At 40.4% G+C, this 21,318-nt stretch overlaps 4 protein-coding genes across 5 annotated transcripts; 3 read left to right on the top strand and 1 right to left on the bottom strand.

The window, feature by feature from the left end:
• Window positions 1–22: 22 nt before the first annotated feature.
• On the top strand, window positions 23–12,013 carry LOC143215825 (endochitinase-like). Of its 2 annotated transcripts, none has more exons than XM_076438372.1 (10): window positions 23–785; window positions 4,757–4,828; window positions 4,900–5,235; window positions 6,578–6,800; window positions 6,972–7,095; window positions 7,177–7,374; window positions 7,842–7,923; window positions 8,002–8,213; window positions 8,906–9,184; window positions 9,692–12,013. In XM_076438372.1, exons 2-10 carry the CDS (start codon window positions 4,765–4,767, stop codon window positions 9,815–9,817), a joined length of 1,644 nt encoding a protein of 547 aa, XP_076294487.1. In that variant the 5' UTR covers window positions 23–785; window positions 4,757–4,764; the 3' UTR covers window positions 9,818–12,013. The 2 variants fall into 2 exon arrangements, with proteins under 2 accessions (XP_076294487.1, XP_076294480.1); XM_076438365.1 differs by lacking the exon at window positions 23–785 and adding an exon at window positions 4,245–4,588.
• On the bottom strand, window positions 9,966–17,634 carry Ktub (Tub domain-containing protein ktub). The gene is made up of 8 exons (XM_076438447.1): window positions 17,219–17,634; window positions 16,623–16,758; window positions 16,339–16,431; window positions 16,077–16,252; window positions 15,839–16,006; window positions 15,097–15,442; window positions 14,853–15,005; window positions 9,966–13,439 (listed from the first exon to the last, which is right to left on the bottom strand). Exons 1-8 carry the CDS (start codon window positions 17,258–17,260, stop codon window positions 13,306–13,308), a joined length of 1,248 nt encoding a protein of 415 aa, XP_076294562.1. The 5' UTR covers window positions 17,261–17,634; the 3' UTR covers window positions 9,966–13,305.
• A 407-nt stretch (window positions 17,635–18,041) lies between these two features.
• Window positions 18,042–19,718, top strand: Tex (THO complex 3 homolog tex). The gene is made up of 2 exons (XM_076438506.1): window positions 18,042–18,547; window positions 18,885–19,718. The coding sequence occupies exons 1-2, from the start codon at window positions 18,368–18,370 to the stop codon at window positions 19,665–19,667; spliced, it is 963 nt and encodes a 320-aa protein (XP_076294621.1). The 5' UTR covers window positions 18,042–18,367; the 3' UTR covers window positions 19,668–19,718.
• Window positions 19,719–19,871: 153 nt separating this feature from the next.
• LOC143215907 (uncharacterized) lies at window positions 19,872–21,279 on the top strand. The gene is made up of 2 exons (XM_076438517.1): window positions 19,872–20,868; window positions 20,945–21,279. Exons 1-2 carry the CDS (start codon window positions 20,218–20,220, stop codon window positions 21,026–21,028), a joined length of 735 nt encoding a protein of 244 aa, XP_076294632.1. The 5' UTR covers window positions 19,872–20,217; the 3' UTR covers window positions 21,029–21,279.
• Window positions 21,280–21,318: the final 39 nt, after the last annotated feature.

A 21,318-nucleotide genomic window follows, 5' to 3' on the forward strand; every position in this document is an offset into this window, starting at 1 on the left:
TACATTAATTGTGAACTACATAATTTATGTTTACGAACGCTGTTCCTTCATCCCTTGTTTCAGAGAAAGAAACAATTAGAAACAACGAAATTCTTGTCACTGGATTAGACCTGATTCCGTATCATGTTACACTTCTCGTGGCACAAATGAGTTCGAAGATATTACCGTAAATCCTTTATTATGCAACTAAATAAATACAACGACGTTATCGGTCCTAGAAAAATTATCTATATAAGCCAGACAGCATCGATTCCGTGATAACTAATCTCTACATCGCTGTTGCTATTGAATTGTGCAACAACTACTACGTGTCGGAAGACTGACTTTTATTAAACGAGAATTGTTTTCCGATAAACAAGATATAAATAAATCAACAAATTCTCTCGGCTATACATTATCCAGATAGCACGCGACGGTCCTAAAAGAACGTCTTTGTGCTGCCAGGGGCTACGGAACCCTGTAAACCAAACGAAATGGAGCGAATCTAACATTCTCTTTTAGCATGTGAAGACACTATAAAAAAAGGGAAGACGAAATCCTCGAAGAATGTGGAGAAACATTTAGCAAACCATTAGTAAATGATCAGCAAATCAAGTGAATCTGAGAGTGACGGATGAGGATGATCTCTCCTCCTCGTTGTCGACGGGAGGCAGAGGGTCGACGAACCAGCCAATCGTGCGAGATCCCCTGCACCTGAATTCTAATGAGGCCCACCTGGGTATATATGAGGGCTTAACCTCGGCCAGAGCCACGATTTTTCTGTGGTACCGAAGGTTGTCGCGAAGGTGAGTCCTCTTATCTTTACTTTTTCAAATATCAGCTGGTTAAGTATGAAACTTGACAAATGTGTTTGAAATTTGTGTTTTATTTGCCAAGTTTCATACTCGATGACCTGATATTATATTTGCGAGTTTATTAACCCGGCGTTAGTTAGGTGGGGTCTCACAGACCCCAGAGATTTTAGATTGACTATAACATTGTAACAACGCGTGACAGTTGTTAAGTATTTAGTACGAAGTATTTTTGAATAATAAGAATTTAATTTCGTGGATCTGCGTTTTTGTTCTGATAAATTACAAGCCTCTTAAGCAATACCTAATCTTATATGTATTATTTCGGTGGGGTCTGTAAGACCCCACCTTACCACTTACGATACATTTTCCCACCTTCCCAACGCCGGGTTAACATAGTGGAAAATTTACAGTTTAGTTCAAAATAGCACCCCTCAATTATTTGCACTTTGTCTAAAAGAAAAAACCGTCCAAAAAATTGCACTTCTTTCCCGTGCTTCGATAAACAGTCAGCGATCGCGAAAGAGGAAACAAATATTAGATTTAAGATATTTTTCTTCGGGATAATTGAAGAATCCGTAATCTAAAACCCATAAAAATCCATCAACGAAACGTAAAACATGGATCAAACTGGTCCTAGCTAATTGCTACGATCCGTTCCGAACCACAAGGATTTTTGTGCGGGATCCGTGGTCGTTTATGTGTACCGTTTGTTTACACACGATGGAATTTCGCTGACAAGTCACGTGGGCGATGCTCCACTCCCTTTGTCTCGATTATTTTCATTTGCCTCGTTCCTCGTTTTCTTCGTTTCCTCCCTATCGGTCCGAAGGTCGTTCGTGAATGGATTTTCTGCGGATTCATTTTCATAAATATTGAACCGGACGAGCATTGTGGCCGCGGTGACGAGTCCTCGAACAGATCCTCGAGTTTAGAGGACAATCGGATGATCGTGACAATGGGTGTTCCTATTTTTCTCGTTGGAAGGTGTTCGACTTCGATTCTTCTTCCCGCGCTGGAGATCGATGCTCTCTTCCGTTTGTATATTTTCATTGTCGTATCAGTTCTTAGATTTGATTGACTCAGGGCTACGATGAGTCGACCGATGATATACACAGCCTTCGATTTATAATCTGACGTGACCGCCATTCGAAACGATAGCGGAAGAACACCTCGCGTCGCTTTTATCTATCGCGAACTCGAACCGGTAAAATCGTAAACGTTGACGCGCCTTTAGCTTCCTGGATCGAAAACAACACTGAAGACAGACGTAACAGAACGTCATGAAATCAAAGAACATCACCGAAACCACTTTAGTCATCCGGAATACCAATGTCGAGTCTTGATACTCGCAAATGGCCAGTGTACTATGTACTCGAAGAGCCTAGTCTCGTACAATGAACGTAGACATTTTTATCTTGCATAAACCGGCGTTGATGCATTTATGGGAAAAATGAGTAGGTGTAATTTTTAAAACGGTAAAAACATAAGAAGACTATAAAAATGCTGTTGTACATATTATTTTCAGCCTATTAACACATTACCGGCCGGTGATTATTGCATAATTTTGAACAATCTATATATGGTACATGACTAAACACTTTTTAATGGAACCTTCCATAGCAACAGCAATTTTCATTGTAATCTAACAAGTCACCTAATATAATGTCATCTAATAGTTTCATTTAAGATAGCAATGTAAAAGAAAATTTCTATGCTCTCTTTTGCTACAGCACAATTATTGAAAATCCTATTAATAGGCTTCCGGTAGGTAAAGTGTTAAATAAAGAAAGAAAATGATTGTCTACTTCACTCCGGTTTGTTACAATTCGTCCGGAAATCTTTTCTTTTGCATAAAGATCCGCTGTCTAATTATAATCTTTACTAGCATAATTCCCGTTTATATAGATTACATATATGTATATATGTAGATTGTCTTCACGGTTGTTTTCCAAATTATTTCGATAACGCCGAAGCCTGTGATCGCCAGCACAAATACCTTTTCGGAGCCGGCGTGTAATGATCATATTTTCTCGAAACCGCAGCCGAAATCGTTTGCCTAAGCCTTTTCGGAATGACAATAATCGGACCGGGAGGACCGTGGACAAAGAACCGCTGCGCCTTCAGAGGACCTTGGCTTTCAAATGAAACGGAGGAGGACTAGATAATGGTCCCCGGGGTTCGCGAAAATAAAGGAAATAAGGAAGACGCGGCTCCGCGGTCGTCTCCGAGAAAGACAGCAGCGGAGAAGAAAGAGAGAAAACGTGGCTCTTTTTCGTCGCGCGAATTAGAATGCCGGCTGCATCGGATCCTTCGGCTAGTATTCCGCCGGATGCACCACGAATACAAACGCTATACGGACCTACAACGGACCCTGAGGAACATTTACTGTCTCCACGGATAACTGATCGCGTCTTGAACCCTCTTCAATTTAGAACTATCTCTACTGCACCGTCCTGCGAAATATAATACTCTATCTCTCCGCGAAACAAGCTCTGAACACTGTCCAATATTTATAAGAAAAAAATGGCGATAAAGACAATCATATGTATAATTGCCTTAGAAAATTGAAATTTGGTACACAGGCAGCCGTTGGTCGAAAAAGAAGGGTGCCCCAATATGTCTTTGTCCCAGAAATCCTACAGGATTCAGTCGTAGAAATAAATGAATGGCATACCTCCAGAGATAAGCCAGCCGTTGAATTTTTCACGGGAATTATGTGCTAGTATTATAATATTAGATAACATTATGATAAGCCAAAATTCCAAACGATTTCATCTTTTTGCTTATTTAGAGAAAACTATGAGAAACCTTTCTCCGTTGGCTACTTTTCTTCCCGAGAGTTTGTCGAAGCGTTCTCGATGGGGAAAGAAAGCAATCGTGAACGCGTTCACTCGAAACAAAGCGTTCTTCATAGGTTGCGGTCGCCATTGGAAATTTTAACGATCTGCCGCAACAGAATACTGCAAGTTCATATCTCTCGATTTATAAAATGAAAAATAAATGAATGGTCAAATTGATAAGGGGCTGAAACAGGTCCCTATCGAACTGAAAAAAAGGATCCGAACGGTTCGAGCACCCCCTCGACTGGATCCTGCATGAAAACGACGACCAATCCAGATAAAATCCTTTTTGCACGTTTTTCGTCGATTAACCTGCGAAATTCTGGCCGTAAAAAACTGTGCCCCTCGCAGAGGACCCCTATCGAACGAATTCGACGATAAAAAGCTCCTCGACATTTTTTTGCCACATTAACAGGCTCTAATAACGCTCGAATTCGACTCTTTTCTTCAACGTGCACCATGGGACCAACAGGTTTTTCGGGGGCATAAAAAATGTACCGTTCAAATGTTGCACACCGAGTGATCCTCGAGAACGCACCACTCCGAAATCGTTCACCGGAATAATTCTCATCCGACCGTGTTCGCCAATTTCTGCGAAACCTAGTCGACGGAAAAAAATCTCAAGATCGTGACAATTTGAAGGATTATCGCGACGACGGACACTTATCCTCGGGTTGGGAAAAACAGCCGCGCGATTTCGAGATAAAACAAAACCATTTCGAGAGAAAGATTTCGCGAGGATGTGACGGTGTTTGCTTTAGCGGAAACCGGTCGGCGTCGTTCGTTCCCCCGTTTGAAGAACAACGCAACGCCTCGATCGATAGATCACAGTATAGCCATAGCCAATAGCCACCACCTGTGAACCGCTGATCGACCGCCTACACTTCGGTGGATCTTCTAGATCCGCGTCGATCCTCGAGCCGAGCGGACGTCGAAAGATATCCGGAAGAATCGGTGCGTTAAACAGTGTTCCGCTCGAGTCAGACATTTTTTAATCATAGTTAAACAATCGGCATTAGACTTGAAACAAATATCTCTGTGTTTGGGAGGGTTTATAGAAATGGTCCTTGTTTATTTATATAATTAATTGGGCGCTAATCGAACCGATTTCATTGTTCCCAGCTGCGAAGATGGCACCAGGGAAGAGTTTGCTCTCGTTGACAGTGGTGTTAGCTACGTTGACAGTGGCGACAGGTGAGTGCAGGTCGAGTACTCGATAAGATAAGCGCTTTGTCATAGCTGATCAATAATTTTCTGCTTTCCAGGGGACCAGCCGTACAGAATAGCATGCTACTTCAGCCAATGGGCGGTCTACCGACCGGACAACGGCAGCTACGCTGTTAAAGACGTCCCAGGGGAATTATGCACGCACATCATTTACTCGTTCATAGGTGTAAGCAATGTCACCTGGGAGGTGTTGGTCCTAGATCCGGAGCTGGACGTCGATCAACAGAATTACAAGGCTTTCAACGATCTGAGGATCAAGTATCCTCACCTGAAGACCTCTGTGGCTGTTGGTGGCTGGGGAGAGGGTGGCAGGAAGTATAGCGCGCTCGTTGGAGTCAAGGAGAGGAGAGATACTTTCATCAGGAGCGTCGTTGGTGAGGAATCTCCGCGTTTTCTCGAAAATCTTCCGCGATCGCCTAGATCAGGAGTGGGCAAACCGTTTTTTAATATTTATTTCTCGTAGAGCAACGAAAGAAAAAAGGTTTAACATATTTTTATCAGGAAGTGACATTTTTACAATAATGTTCTGTCTTTTATTAATTTTTTAATGTTTTCGGCGCAACGGTTCGATCGTTTATTACGAATTATAAAGCAACTTTGCTAATTGTCAAACAAAATCAACAAAAATTTAATTTACAGATGCGATTCAAATAAATCTTGAAAAAGATCCAAACTGGGATCGAAACGTTGATTTTGTTTGACAATTAGCAAAGTTGCTTTATAATTCGTAATAAACGATCGAACCGTTCGCCGAAAACATTTAAAAATTTATTATCAGCAAATACGATCGATAGAAGAAACATATTTACAATGTTCTGTATTTTATTAATTTTTTTATTTCACGTAGTTTTTGACTTGTTTCTTATTTTTTCATGTTCATTAACCTCGCGGACCGTAGTCCGCCGACCGGCGCACAGTGGTGCATCATTCTATTATGAAATAAACAAACGACAAAAGATAGCAAAAACAGATTGAAATAAATGTTATATCGTAATTTTAGGTCCACAAGTCTCTATAAAAATTTTCTAAAAAAAATCATTTTCAAAATTTAAAAAAAATTATAAATTTTCAAAATTTTATGGGTCCAAAAATACGATATCACTTTTACTCCAATCATGTTTTGATATCTTTTTGTCATTTGTGGCTTACGTAGAAGAGAATCATAGCGATGATTCGAAATATATCGACATTGAATTACTAAAAACTGTCTCAAATTCAAAGGTGCAAGTTCGTGCTAATAAAATTGATTTTTTCGGACACTCTAGACTTCTATAAAGATGTTCCAACATGTTCCATCCTAAAGGTTTTTAAGCAAATGAACAATATATTTAAGTTTTATTTGAGTTTTGTCCTTTTGGTTCATGCTGGTATCCATCATAGAATGAAAAATTCCACAAATATTTCCACTACTAGATGTTCACAACGAGATATACTAATGAATAGTGAGGTGTCGAACGACGATGAAGAAATACGAAATTGAAAAATGAGTTGTTCGTGGGGGTATATTTTATTATGGGGTGATAAAAAGGGAAAAACCAGCAGTGGTTCATCGTACCTGGTACCTTACCTCTCATTTACCGAAGCGGGAAATTTTCCTGCTGGATTTCCATTTTTTGGGTTTTGTCCAGCTAAATCGCCCGTTTAGACCACGCTGCGGCGACCCCTGACCGAGGATCTAGAAAATTCAGTACTACATTGTTCCGAATTTCTCCGCAGAGTTCATGCATAAATACGGTTTCGACGGTTTCGATCTCGATTGGGAGTATCCTGGAGCCGCCGACAGAGGTGGCAGCTTTTCCGACAAGAACCACTTCTTCTACTTCGTCGAAGAGCTGAGACGCGCCTTCGATAAAGAGCAGAAGGGATGGGAGCTGACGATGGCGGTGCCATTGGCGAAATTCCGTTTGGACGAGGGCTATCACGTACCCGAAATATGCCAGTCAGTGGACACCAACATACGTATTTCATTGTTTGATTTGGTTCGCACCGGCATCGTTAGAAGTCGGAAGCAATTGTAGAAACATATACATTTGCCAAAAGATGTTACCAAATCAAGCTTACTCTCGAATTCCATGGAATTTTTGACAATTGAAGAGAATTCTGTCCACAGAAACATGGACGCTATCCACGTGATGTCTTACGATCTTCGGGGCAACTGGGCTGGATTCGCGGACGTCCATAGTGCTCTTTATCGTCGACCTCACGACCAGTGGGCATATGAGAAATTGAACGTGGTAAGGATTCCGATTCCACGCCGAACATAATAGTCGCTAGAAATGGAAGATACGCGAGATAAACGATGTCCATTGTTGCAGCACGACGGTCTTCAGCTTTGGGAGGAAAAGGGCTGTCCTGCGAAGAAACTGGTCGTCGGAATCCCGTTGTATGGCCGCACCTTTACCTTAAGCCAAAGCAACAATAATTACGCGCCGGGAACTTATATCAATAAGGAGGCTGGAGGAGGTGCACCCGGACAGTACACTCAAGCCAAAGGATTCCTCGCTTATTACGAGGTATCGTTGATCAACAATCAATATTTTCTTCCTCTCTATCTACTCGAGAGTCTACAATTTCGATTATCGCGCGCGAGGTTTCAAGATTTCAGATTCGCGAGTTTGAGACCTGTACATAAAATATTCGGAGGTCTCGAATAGGACTGTAACTTTCCTTCGAATTTCGAAAGTTCAGTGTCAGTCACCGGTGACTGAAAGTTAATATTTTTATTTATCAAAAATCGTGACATGGTATAAAACTCATAAGTTACAACTTCATACGTTTCGAAGACTTTGAAATTTCGAGCACTTGGAAGACTTCGAAGCTTCGAAACTCTTCGAAGTTCCCTTCGTTCCTTCGAATCCTTCGAAGCTTCGGAAAAGTTATAGCCCTAGTCTCGAACCCGAAACTTTGAGATCTTCAGAGGTCTGAAAGACTTCGGAGGATTTGAGAGGGAAGTCGAGAATTAGCGAATGAACATTTTCAGATCTGCACGATGTTACAAGTCCCGAATAGCAACTGGACCAAGAAATTCGAAGACGTTGGCAAGGTCCCGTACACGTACCAGGGTAACGCATTGTAATTTTGATACGATCGAAACGTTGTAGGAAACGCAGGAATAATTGATTTGGCGATTATAATCGTAGGAACGCAATGGGTCGGTTACGAGGATGTGGAAAGCATCAAGTACAAGACTGACTTCATCAAGGAGAAGCAATATGCAGGCGCCATGGTCTGGGCTATCGACATGGATGACTTCCAGGGACTCTGCGGTGAGCCCAACATCCTGATGAAGACCATCAACAACGGCTTGGAAGGATACGTCGTTAAGGACAAAGACTTTCATACTACACCCACGGTAATCACCCATGAAAGCCTGTACATGATTAACAAACGTACAGGATGGTTCAAGAGTCATTGGACCCATTCAAAATTCTTACTTTTTCAAAAGTGTTCGCGTTCTTATATCGAAACAAACTTCTTCAATGGTCCAGAGACTTCCGGGACACTGTTCAACATCGATCAAGCTTTCATTCGAGACTAGATATAAATATAACGTAATAATTTTAAGGTTAGCTTAGTTATTCTCGCGGAAAAAAGTCGAAAAAATCGGTTTTTATTTTTTTTAACAACGGCGCACCAAACCAAAATATCTGAAAACATTCATGAACAATACTTATAACAATATACCGCTACTGTAAAAATATAAATGTTGTCACTCTAGAACTTCCACGTGAAATCTGCATTTTTTCGATTTTTTTGAGGTTTTTGATTTTTTACAAGCAGGATTTTCATTTTAAAAATCTGAAACCAATTGCAAAGTATGTATTTGGGTTCTTGACATGTGTCAGATTTTCCTCAGAATTTCTAAACGTTATTAACATAAATAGGGAAAATAGGCCAAAAACTGATTTTTCGATTTTACCCCATAAATACCCTCCCGATCGAGATACAGGGTTGAATTTTTGCACAGTATATTTTTTCTTGGTGCTCTATCGAATGGCACACCATCGATAAAATTCGGTTCAAGGGGTATCGGTAAATTTTTAGCCTGAATGGGCGAGACCGCCGAGCACAATTTCGTCGGACAATCTACGACCAACTCAACCGCCTACTACTCAATCATCTACTCAATCGTCAACTGAAGCAACTACTGCATCAACCACGAGCACACCGGAAGCGTCCCCACCTTCAACGGAAGCATCTTCTTCAAACACCGAGGACACAAACAAATGGAAACCAACCGATTCGTCGAACGGCGACAATGTAGACGAGAAACTTGATTGTAAAGACAGCGACAAGTTCCTCGTGTCGGAAAATTGTAATATAGTGAGTATAGCAATCGGAATTTCAAATTCATATGCAGTGACGCGAAGCTTTGTCTACACAATTATACACAGGGTGAACAGCGAATCGTGATCGGTAGAGATTACTCTGTTATTAGCAGTCCGATCGAAAATGTTTTACAGCAAATTTTTTGTCAGCTCCTTTTTTTCGTGATTTTTCAAGGTCACCTTCAATTTTCTGCAAACCCAAGTAGCCACGTACGTCCCTAAAACGTACGTTTCAGGTCCAGTTCACGTCCAAACGTCCTACGTCCATTCTGCGTACGTTTTAGGGACGTACGTGGCTATTTGTGGCTACTTGGGTACACCCGTCATCTTTTTTTTACACTTATCTGTTAGAGAATTTCAAGACGAATTGGTAAGAAACATCTGATAAAGACATTTTCACGATTCTTGGTTCACCTTGTAGATTCACACTGCAAGTCATTGACCTTTTATCAAAATTAAATGTTACATCCTTCGTAACGATGTCTTTCTTGTTTATTTACAGTACTATGAATGCGTTCATGGTCGGCCAGTGAGATTCTCGTGTCCGAACGGTTTGATTTGGCACACGGTGAACCATAATTGCGACTGGCCGGAGAATGCAGATCGACAAGAATGCAAGTCTGCATAATGTCGCGAAACAATTATTTTCGGCAAGAAAAATATTGACTGATAAAACACGTGATTCGGTTATGAAGGAAACGCAAATGCGATTTGCAGTTTGTATTTATTTCCAGGTGACCGTCGAAAATATAACACGCATTGAACACTTGAATGTAATTTACAATATTGATCGTGATAAGCTAGTTACAGGTCTTGTTCAATTGTCTCCTAATACACACACACACACACACACTCTCTCTCTCTCTCTCTCTTTCTCTCTCACTCACACAACCACACACAGGCGCGCGCGTGCTTTTTGAAGCGGTATCCAATGTATGTAGTATGTATGTATTCTTAAGATCTAAGTTTCGATATTTGAAACAATATCAAAATGAGAAAATGAAATATTACACTTATTATAAAATGTCCAATTGGCGTCCTAAACAATATTAATACTGTCCTTTTCTAATTACATATATATATGTATATATATGTATTGTATATGTAAAGTGGTTCCCCCCTCCATCGTTTGACAAATCAGTTGTTTTAGCAGTATCTTTTTATTTTGTTTAAATAGCACCTTTCAGGTTTTTGATGAAGCCGCGCAGTTTAATGAACGAAACTCTCTCGGGGAGTATAAAATTTACAAAGATATAAACCGTGTTCAGCACTTTCGTGATCTCTTGTGCAATTCTACAGATCTCGTTCACGTTTCTTATCTTCGGCTTCTAGGTCTACTGGTATTGGTCGCTAACCATTTAGAGTCCGAGCTTTTAAACGGGCAACACAAACTGACACAGAAATAATTAGTCTTGGAGTCTTGAAGGAATAATTAGACAGACTCTGATTGTTGTACACCGCAACTAATTTGATGGGTACCCTTTTTAGTGTAACTGGACCGCAGACGTTTGCGCATATTTGTATTTTATCGAATTTTACGCTCAATCCTCGTTTCTCATTTCTCGATAATGGAGAGACGGGCTTTCTCAGTAGCAATGGCGCACCCAGGATGTAATCTGGGGGGGGGCCGAGTTGAACCCAACCCTAGGTTTTGCGTGATGACCTTTTTTTAAGCCAAAATATCTATCAACGGTACCCAGGGCTATTCCGCGATTTTAATTTTGGAAGCTAAACATTTTTTTCTTGGTGGGGGACTTGGCCCTCTGGCTCCCCTCCCTCCTGGGTGCGCCACTGCTCAGTAGTATAAAGCGCTAGATAAAAGATCAATCTAGGCTGCAGTCGCCCCCAAACTTTTACGTTTACGAGGCATAATTTTCATTATTCAGCAGCGTAATCTGCATCGTTCGGAAGCATAAAGCTGCGAAGGCTACATGCTGCTAAAAATGGGAGTTTTTAGGGCGATTGCGGCCTAATTGATCTTTCATCTAGCGCTGTTGACTGCTAAAATAAAAACCCCATCTTTGCATTATTCTTAAAGCCCATTAACGCCTCGATAGCAATTGTTAGCTACATAAATTCGAAACTTTGCAGCACCCTAATCAGCCACAGACACCTAATCGTAAGTGAACGCACGAAAGTCCGCAGTCCGACTATAACCGATAATACTATTCAAAGATGTTCCTGCACGCGTATGAATATTATCGAAATATTGTCTGGACTGTACGTATGTATTGCTGAATACCGAATATCGCGCGCAGACTCCCCTAGAACAATTGATTTCCATGCGTCAATCAACGTTACACAAAGGCACACGGCATTGAAAACGTTTTCTAACTTATTGTTTTTCCTTTTCATTATTTCGCTTTGTCCACTAATTCTGTCCGCACCACACACGAGTACAGTTGCATCTTTGGTTCTCGTTCTCCGCTAAATCTTACACACCGATGACAGAGAGACGAGCGACTCGAATAAGCTCGATATCAAATAAATATACACGATATGTATCTGGAATGATATTTTTGCTAGACCGCGGATTTTTGTTACATGATAGAAAAATGTCGTGCATCAATCGCAAGCAGCACAAGTGAAATGAATTTGAACCTCTCGGAATCGCCGTTTTCTTATAAACACATCAAATCCGCAGTCTAATGTTTCCGTGAATTATATTATCGAACGATGAACTCGCGAGGATCGCCTGATCTGCCACCTTAAGTTTTGTGTAAACTATTCCGTGATACCGAGACGTTTTTCAAGTAAGTTAACTTTGTTCGACAACGTGCATCTGTATGAAACATTACGGAGTCGTTTATCGTATATGTTTAAACATGCAATAGTTATTCAACAATAGTCCACGCCGTGATTTAACGTGGCAGAGTGAGGCGACCTATCCTACACATGAATACCGTGATTTTGAACGAACTAGACTGCGGATCTTTATGCGAAATAAAAATTGTCTGCATCGATTGCAAGAAATAGAAACTAATTTGAATGTTATTTCTTCCCGTAACGATTTTAACAGAGGAGAAATCATATATTGACATCCTCAATTTTGAAAATTTTCCAACAATCTCGAATTTCATCTATTCAATTTCCCTGTAAATGCATAAAGATCCGTATTCTATGAATAACAATCGGTTGGATCGGTGCAAATGTCGAAGACACCTCAAAATATACAACAATATCGTTCGTATACACGAAACTATACGTCCGCAAGAAAACGTAATAAAAACGTGTAGAAAACAGTGCGATAATTTGTTAAAGTGTGAATAGTCGTTTATATCCGACGATAGTGTGCGAATAAAATACTATTGTTCCAACGCTGCTTCTCGAAGTGATACCTTTACGCATAAACCTTGCACACTATGCGATCATTAGGCTGAAGAACATTATGCGTTCGGTTACTTTTACAAAGATCAAATTTGATTTTTGTGCCAATTTCTTCGAACTTTTTTATTTGAAAATTACGTATTCGCATAAGTTTCGACAGTCCAGCGATCGTCCAGCTTCCATTGAAAAGTTCGAATGCATGCTTCACTCTCGACGCAAGAAAACATTTTCTTGGGCAGTAGATTGCGCAGTGTATTAGTATCATTATATTTAGTACAGGAGTTCCAATCGCGAGCATGATTTTCCCAGCTCGGAAAGAAAGAAATACTAGTATAATCAAACGATAGATCTACCAAAATGAAAAATGTTCTAAATCAAAATCCCATGATATGTTTCTCCGTTAAAAGATGACTCGTTAGTATGAACGTTATTTGTCGGATCATCGAATGCTCATACTACGCTTGTCGTCCTCGTTATTTAGTTAAAGCCCCACCAATTATCCTATCGACGTACGAAGGAACTAGAAAACACGTATGTATACCGAGTATGTACTTAGAAACGCGCATGCCGTATTATAAGAAATTGTGAACACAGAATTTATACTCGTTATCGTTACATATCAGGTTCCGGTAGAACAAACTATCGTTCCCTAGATGTTCTAACCTTTAGAAAAAAAACGGAGAAAAAAAAAGACAGTACGATCTATTGATTGTCCATTGTAGATCGTTCCGATCGGTATTGTTTTTTCCCATTGTTAAGGATTCAGAATTCCATGGTGGATTCAGGTGTTTACTCGCAGGCCAGCTTACTGTCGAAACTGCTCAGAGCTATGGCGAACGCTTGCAGCGTGCATAATGGGAATCTGTAGTCCATCGTGAACACGTCTTCCGCTACGCGGCCGAATTGCATCACAACGTAATCGACTGTGAACAAAAGGATTCACATCAGAATCGCATGTCAAAGTCGAATTTCCCTTTCCTGGAGGTCTCGATTGTGGGGTAAAGGTACCAGTTACCGGACATTCAATGACGACATTTTGTCTGTTTTTACTGGACGAAGTCGTTAAAAAGCGAAAGAAATATCAACCAAGTTTTGGTCCTATTTACAGGACACAAGAAATTTGTTATCTCGGGGAATAAGGTTTTTAACTGATGTTTTCTATATCTTAAACAAAAATTATTGTAATACTTTCGATTTATGTACGAAGGGGAAACATGAATTTTCTTTTTAAAAATAAAGTACTACTGGATACTTCGTGTTATTTTTATTAATTTGCGACGGACAAGCGCACGATCGTGAAAGTCAACCTACCTCTACTAGCGACATAACGACCGGGACCGTCATAAAAGAAGAATATCGCACCCAAAAAATAACCGTAATTTAAAATATTTGACAAACAATAAGAACACGCAGCTGGCGAGCACATGCGGAACCGTTTTTTTAGCATTAGCCTACCGAGGTCATAGTTTTATAGCCGTAGTAAATACTCCTACTCTTCCTAATTCCGCTACTTCTTCCATCACCGTTTAAAACACACCCTCCAGCCAATCATATCCAACTTCCCAAGACCACCCCTACCTTCGAGCTTTTCCTAATTTTCTACGCCTACGCGATCGCAACAAGACAGAACTGTTTAGACTACCGATCCATCGACAACCCCAAGTACAGCCGAGTCTGACTTTGAGACGGCAAGCCAAGTCTTGCAAAATAGTTAATAAAGAAACGTTTTCTCCGGAGTTTGACTATACTATTATTCGCCACATTTTTTGGTCCTTCGAGCATTGTCGCGATCGTTATCGCGAGTTACTACCGAACCAACGAGGAAGCAGTGACTGAGTGTTCTAAAGGACATCAGCAGTATCCAGAGGAATCATCTACGAGTGACTGGATCGGCTTGGATAACTTGCTGCCTGGACAGCATCCAGATCAACCAGCCTAGCAGTGGGCCACATCACGAGCGACGCATTATCTACTTCTGGACCATCGACGTCTTCAGAAGGGAACAATCTCGTAGCATCGACTTACTCAACTTCGGGATTAGTGGAAGTCCTGAGAAAACAAGGCCGTGAAGGGAGTAGCGGTATTGCTAACACAATCTCCAAACGAGTAAGTTTTCGACTCGTCTATTTTCCGTCAAAATTTCCCTAATTTCCAAAAATTGCTTCAATCCTTCAAACAATGGCGGACGATTTAAAAGCGCTCGTTAGACAGCGTGCCTCCGTGAAGAGACAATTGACGCGTTTAACCAATCAGGTTCGAGGTGGCGGACAAATTTCTAAAAGGTTTGTTTCGTGTCCGATAACCTGGTAGCTTTACCGTAGGTGTTTGATACGAACCATCGCTGTCATGCACGACTTGAAAATTCTTCACTGAAGCTTGCGTGACTCGTCCATGGAAATTCAGCACGTACGATTGTGTGTCGTCGTTCCAGACTGGAGTCTTGTTGTGCAATTCAATTAAATTGTCCATGTTCTTTGTTTTCCAACGTTCTACGGCAAATAACAAACATTGAAAGCGCTTATTTCACCAGAAAATTAATTTTCTCGAGAGCTGAAAAGGTGATCGGTGTTCGCTATTTACCAAGCAGAGTTTCAGATTCGTCTCTAGGACAAATCTCGACCCTCTTTTGATCCGTCGTCATGCCAGGAATGATGACGGTCATCTTCCGTGGCCCTTTGAATCCTAACACGTTAGTATCGTATATCACCGCAGCCAATTCTTGCCGTGGATTAAACCGTTCATCCCGTTTGTCATCCTTCATTAGCGAGTACCCGTTATCATAAACTGTGAACTGCGTCCCCAAAAGGTTCGACCTTAATTTTCCAATATATGACTCTCCTGCCCTCGAAAGATCCGTGGGATCGGTGGAAATTAAATAATTACTTGTCGTACTCTTTTTCCTCTTCCGACCCGCCAATAAGAAGATCTGGAAAACATCGGTTACTGCACTCCGCTTTCTATGTAACTGTTTACACGAAAAATTATATTCGAACATAAAGCAATTTAAATTTAAAGTATCATACGCGAGTAAAAATTAATATATTCTATTAGAAACATAGAACTTCTTCTCAATAAATAATAATGTCGATATTATTACTTTTAGAACAATAATTCCTGTTCCACGAGCTTCTTAAAAAGGTTACACAGTACACAATAAAAATTGCACAGGAATTTACGTCTTTTTATGTAGAGCGTACGAGCTCGCAGAAATGTTCGCAGTTATGCTTCCAAAGATATCTATAGCTAAACCTAACTGTTTATTTCGACACTGTTTAGTAATTGGGCTTCCAATCGGAAATAATGATAGGTAATCAATGCGTACCTTCTTCCCGTAGTCACGCTCTAAATGTAGAAAATATGTAGGATACAGTCCGCGATCCATACCCTTTCTATCGCGTGTTATTCTACATTTATAATGCATCTTTTTATTTGCCGGCTGTAGTACAAAATGCTCAACATTTCCTTCAACGTTGCCTTCCAGTTCAGGACTCTGTTATAACATAACAATAATTAGTTTTAATATTATCCTTAATGAGAAATATAGTCAGTTATCCATTTACCGAAGAATTATTCTCTCTATTAATAAACGTGTTAGCTCCATCCGAAGGCGCCACTCTCAGTGGAGAAGGGCACGGTAAGGACTCGGAAGGAGAATGAATTTCTATCGGCGAGGATTCCTCGTCCGCGCAATCAGCAGCCTCCATACCTTGGTAAAATCCTCCTTCGCTACTTACTTCTACGCAAACAGAACCGTTATTCGCATCCCACGCGTCTACGACTAACAGAAAAAGGATATTTGATCTACTAATTAGCTTAGCGTACCGTTTATTCTGGCTTCCATGTCCTTATTCTCTGTAAAAGTGCTCAATTCCGTGCTCGTCTGCGATACATTGAATTGTAGTGGCCCATCGTACCCTGAAATTAATGAAAATTCAAAAGCATATATTTCGAATGTTTGAGTATACAGTCAAACCTCGGTAAGACGTGAATTTCAAAGAGAAAATGAAAGTCTTCGTTCAGAGCAGAAAGAAACAAAGAAAATTGCTAGAGGTTTGAGCTACCGAGGTTTGACTGTATTTTTCAGTTCGATACCTATACAAAATTACCACGAAGCTCCTTGTTAGGGTTCATCCACTTGGTGGAGTGACTGGTGAGTTGAGTACTTAAAATATTAGACGCTTGAACCATTCCACCAGCGCCGCTTTGTCTCTTCTGTTTCATTTTCTGAGCTATCAGTTGCCTCTGTAATCGATTACAAATAATTTTGAAACTATATACTCAAATAATGTTAATAATGTATACTTGAATAATCTTTCCCTTGCTTACAATTTCACAAAACATTAAACGTTTAATAGAAAATGTCTCTGTCGTGCACGACACAGCTTGTCGAATCTATAAAACACAGTGTTTGTTCTTGCTAGTGACGTTTTTATGTAAAGTTCGATGAATATTTAAATGTGACCTAGTTTTTCAATCGAATTTATAATAAATCATTGCTATTATATATGATATCGGATTAACTATAAATTGCGATGAAATATTCACAAGAGGAATCGTACTATGCGAAAAATAGGTAACGTTGTGGGCTGTATTGTTTGGTGAGATATTTAAAAAAATATGCATCGCGCAGTTGTAAAAGCGAAGTTGGACGAATAAATCTACAGATAGAAATGCATATTTGAATGTGAATCGCATCCTGTACCTGTTGTTCGAGTTTCTGTTGCCTTAAATCTAGAGATGTCATTTTGCCGATACACGCTGACGGCAACTGTCATATGCGATTGATTTTCACTGAACAATTCAACTTGTCAGAGAACCAGTTTGTTTACGCCAAACCACGGACAACCACAGACCTAAAAGACTGAGCGTGAGCGTAATTTATGGGTGAGAGGGGCCCTGACGCGAGCGGGGAGGGATGGTTGACTGCGGCCATGTTGAATGTATACAAAACTAGTGTTGCCGTCTATATAACGTTGCGGGAACATTCAAAATGTTCAATTGAATGTATAAAGTTTCGATATGTAGAATCAATAACAACACAGTTTATTGAAATATATTCTTTTGCTGTTGGAAAAAAACGTGGAACTAACAGTGATCTGAAATACCAACATCACTAAAAGTTCTGCTACCGACAAGATATCAGTCGGTGGCAGGTGGCAGTGTTCCGATTGAACCAACCGTAACTCGCGCATGCGCGGCAATTTCAGCCTCAGTAGCGTAACTATTTCGATGAAATCGGGTAGCTTGAGCACCTCACAGACTTTTAAAAAGTCTTTCTTCACTATTAACTGCCATTTTATAATAAAATATTAACGTTCCGCGTCACGTCTCTCGTCCATCAGTCGTCCCGCTAATAACACCGGTACATTCCCGCCAATATAACTGCCTCAAGGCATCAGGGCCCTGGCCGCTCGGCTGCGTCATTGTAGATACGCTACTGTCTTGGCCGCGCATGCGCGAGTTACGGTTGATTCAATCGGAACACTGGTCGGTGGCGTCGGTGGTTCGAAGGACCAATGACGTCGTAGAAGGGGTAAGATAGAGTGGGGGACAAGTCTTGATCTTGGTTGGCTGGATTCTATTTACACTCTACGTCACACTCTACGACTACACAAATAATATTGATGAAAATATCACGGTGGTATTGTGGTATGCAGTATGTGAGTGCATAGATGTGCATAGATGCAACTGTATGCGCTATAGAGGATCGACTATTTTCTCATTTTATGACCCTTTTCTGACAAAGATCAGCTCAAGTATGACCGTCAACCGATTGAATCATTGATAATTTCACTATTCAACAGAAGTAATCGGTTGAAAACGTCGCGAAACAGTGATAAACATAACCACAATGTCTGTTTCCCGGGTCGAAGAATTAATTAGCTATTTCAAGTCCCATAACAAGATCAGGGAGCAACAAAGTCATTCTGCGAAGGTGCACAGTGTAGGATGGAGTTGCGATGGAAAACTTTTGGCCTCCGGTTCGTTCGATAAGTCTGTCTGCATTTTTTCCCTGGGACCGGATCGTTTGGTAAATAAACATAACCTCTCTAATCGGTTTCTCTTTCCTACTTTTCGTTTCTCGTGATTCTAATATAATTTATCTTTTAAAATCTCGATCGGTTTATTTGTTAGCGTACTTGTCAATATTCACTTTATTTCATAGTTCGTTATAATTCTCAAGATTACAAACAATTGTTGTTTTGAGGTTACAGAGTAGAAGCACCAATATAAATAATATATATATTTGATTTGTTCGAATGGAAATCAACGGAAGTAACATCAATTTTTAACATCAACAACTACGCATAGTTACTTTCTTTCCGTGCCTCAAACCATTGCAGTAAAGCTTGATAAACCTCTTTCAGAAACAGGAGACAACGTTCAGAGGCCACGGCGGCAGCGTCGACCAACTCTGCTGGCATGCGTTCTACCCAGAACTGTTGTCCACAGCGAGTGGAGACAAAACTGTGCGGATATGGGACACGAGGACACAGAAATGCACAGCGAATATCAGTACGCGAGGAGAAAACATCAACATTTCATGGTCCCCCGACGGCAACACGATAGCGGTAGGGAATAAAGAAGATCTAGTCACCTTCATCGACGCACGTGTGATGAAAATTCGTGCGGAGGAACAATTCAACTTTGAAGTGAACGAAATTTCATGGAACAAAGACTCCGATACGTTTTACTTGACAAATGGGCAGGGCTGTGTACATATTCTTAGCTATCCGGACTTGGAGCTGTTACATGTAATCAAAGCACATCCTGGAACTTGTATTTGCATAGAATTCGATCCTACCGGGAGGTATTTTGCAACGGGTTCGGCTGATGCATTAGTTTCACTGTGGGACGCGGATGAATTATGCTGTTTAAGGACGTTCTCCAGGTTAGAATGGCCAGTCAGGACTATATCGTTCTCTTACGATGGCCAGCTGTTGGCAGCTGCATCCGAGGACCTTGTTATTGACATCGGTGAGGTCGAAACTGGGGAGAAGATTGCAGATATACCTGTGGAAGCAGCAACCTTCACGGTTGCCTGGCATCCGAAACAATATTTGCTAGCGTATGCGTGCGATGACAAAGATACTTATGATAGGAAGCGAGACGCTGGCAGTCTGAAGGTGTACGGATTCGCCAACGATTGAACGATCATTATTTTTAGACATTTTTATTGAAATATACTATTCTGTAAGAAAGCTGCAGTCTATTTTAGAAATCCAAGCCTCTATGATGCGTTTAAAGTAGTGTACTCATTTTTCTTTTTGGCATTCAGGGTCACACGAAAATCATGACTAGACTGCGGATTTTATACATTTATTACAAAAATTAATAGATCGAATACTAAATTGGGGAAAGAGAAAATACGAATTCTTAAAGATCTGCAGTCTAGTCATGACCTTGTCCTTGTAAATGTGGCCTAATTATGTTCCCCGAAATCTAAACGACTATAGTTTGCACTGAAATGTTCCATTGGTTCGTACATTATCTTCCGTAGCTATATTCGCTGATCATAAATAAATTAATATTGTGCTCCACTCACTGTTATGGGCACAGTTACCATGGCAACTAGAAGCATACACATAGTGCTTTTTGATTTTTGTAACCTGGAAATGGTCTAGGAGTTAGCTTTGTATGACAATTCATTTTTATTTTAGCCTCTGTTAATGCAATTCATTGTCTTTTTACTTAAAAGTAATGGGAACCAATTGCGAGTGTCAGTACACGTTGATGGTGATGAACGAAATAGTGCAAGGACAGCTCTCAGAGATCAAGGACAATTATAATCATGTTCCTAGCATTCACGAAGTGGTCGAGGAGGACACAGATGAAGAATATAGTTACAATCAAGACTCTCCGACCGTAAATGATGTTCAACAAGATGCAGGACTGGCAGGAAATATTGTTGACGATGATTCGATATACAGTAACGAATCATTTTGCTCGGATGATTCTTCCAATGAAACCAATGTCACGTCAAGGACTTTGAACGAGTCTCATTACACACCTAAAGCAGCTGACCATGAGTGCGAGACGAAAGACAATGAAGAAAAATGCGAGAGCCCAGTTAGAGCCAGTGGAAATGTAAATTCATTTTATTCCAGTAGCTCAATTTCAGACGATAGGTCCACGATACTGAAACCAGTCAAATGCAGAAGGAAGAATATGAGTTTCACAGATGAGGAGCTTAGGAAGATCGAATGGGAGAATCAGCTTCTTCTGAGGAAGATTATGGCTCAGCAAAAACCGAAAGAGAAGATACTTCGTGAAAATGGGTCGCAAACTAAGCAAAGCAGCTCTGCGATCAATAGGAAGAAGTTGCAGAGGAAAATTGAAAGCGAAAACATAGTACGTATTAGAAGAAGAGATTAGAAATTATGTAAAAGGTTGCAAATCATTGTGCTAATGTTGTTTACGATTACAGATGCTGCTCCAACGACTACAACAGACCAAATCACGTGTTATGAACGCCGCAACGAGACCTGGATGTAGACAGACAATTTTGTAATTTGTTATAAAGAGCTTTTCTGTGTTTTATACAAATGAAAAAAATTTTGTACTTCGATGTGATAAGATTTTATATACTTTGTACTATTAGAGAGTGTAGTTTAAATCACGATTGTGATATATTGTCTTCTTTGTGCCACAGAATATTGTAACTGAACATGATCTTTGAAAAAATTGTGTGTAAATTCATAGGAAATATATTTGTAACAAAATTACTGGTTTTACTCCTTTTTTTCGATAATGTGCAAGACGAATGCTGTGTAAAATTAAGAACAACGCACGATTAAAACA

Source organism: Lasioglossum baleicum, chromosome 2 (assembly GCF_051020765.1).
Source record: "Lasioglossum baleicum chromosome 2, iyLasBale1, whole genome shotgun sequence".
Lineage (NCBI taxonomy): Eukaryota > Metazoa > Arthropoda > Insecta > Hymenoptera > Halictidae > Lasioglossum > Lasioglossum baleicum.

Coding starts and splice junctions, on each gene's coding strand:
- Ktub (XM_076438447.1), bottom strand. CDS start 17,260: ATGACATCTCTAGATTTAAGGCAACAGAAACTCGAACAACAG. Junction 16,432..16,622: donor CCCTAACAAGGAGCTTCGTG/GTAATTTTGTAT, acceptor CATTAATTTCAG/GGTACGATGGGCCACTACAA. Junction 15,443..15,838: donor AGCGTGACTACGGGAAGAAG/GTACGCATTGAT, acceptor GATGTTTTCCAG/ATCTTCTTATTGGCGGGTCG.
- LOC143215825 (XM_076438372.1), top strand. CDS start 4,765: ATGGCACCAGGGAAGAGTTTGCTCTCGTTGACAGTGGTGTTAGCTACG. Junction 7,096..7,176: donor CATATGAGAAATTGAACGTG/GTAAGGATTCCG, acceptor CCATTGTTGCAG/CACGACGGTCTTCAGCTTTG. Junction 7,924..8,001: donor GGTCCCGTACACGTACCAGG/GTAACGCATTGT, acceptor TTATAATCGTAG/GAACGCAATGGGTCGGTTAC.
- Tex (XM_076438506.1), top strand. CDS start 18,368: ATGTCTGTTTCCCGGGTCGAAGAATTAATTAGCTATTTCAAGTCCCAT. Junction 18,548..18,884: donor CCCTGGGACCGGATCGTTTG/GTAAATAAACAT, acceptor AACCTCTTTCAG/AAACAGGAGACAACGTTCAG.
- LOC143215907 (XM_076438517.1), top strand. CDS start 20,218: ATGGGAACCAATTGCGAGTGTCAGTACACGTTGATGGTGATGAACGAA. Junction 20,869..20,944: donor AAATTGAAAGCGAAAACATA/GTACGTATTAGA, acceptor TTACGATTACAG/ATGCTGCTCCAACGACTACA.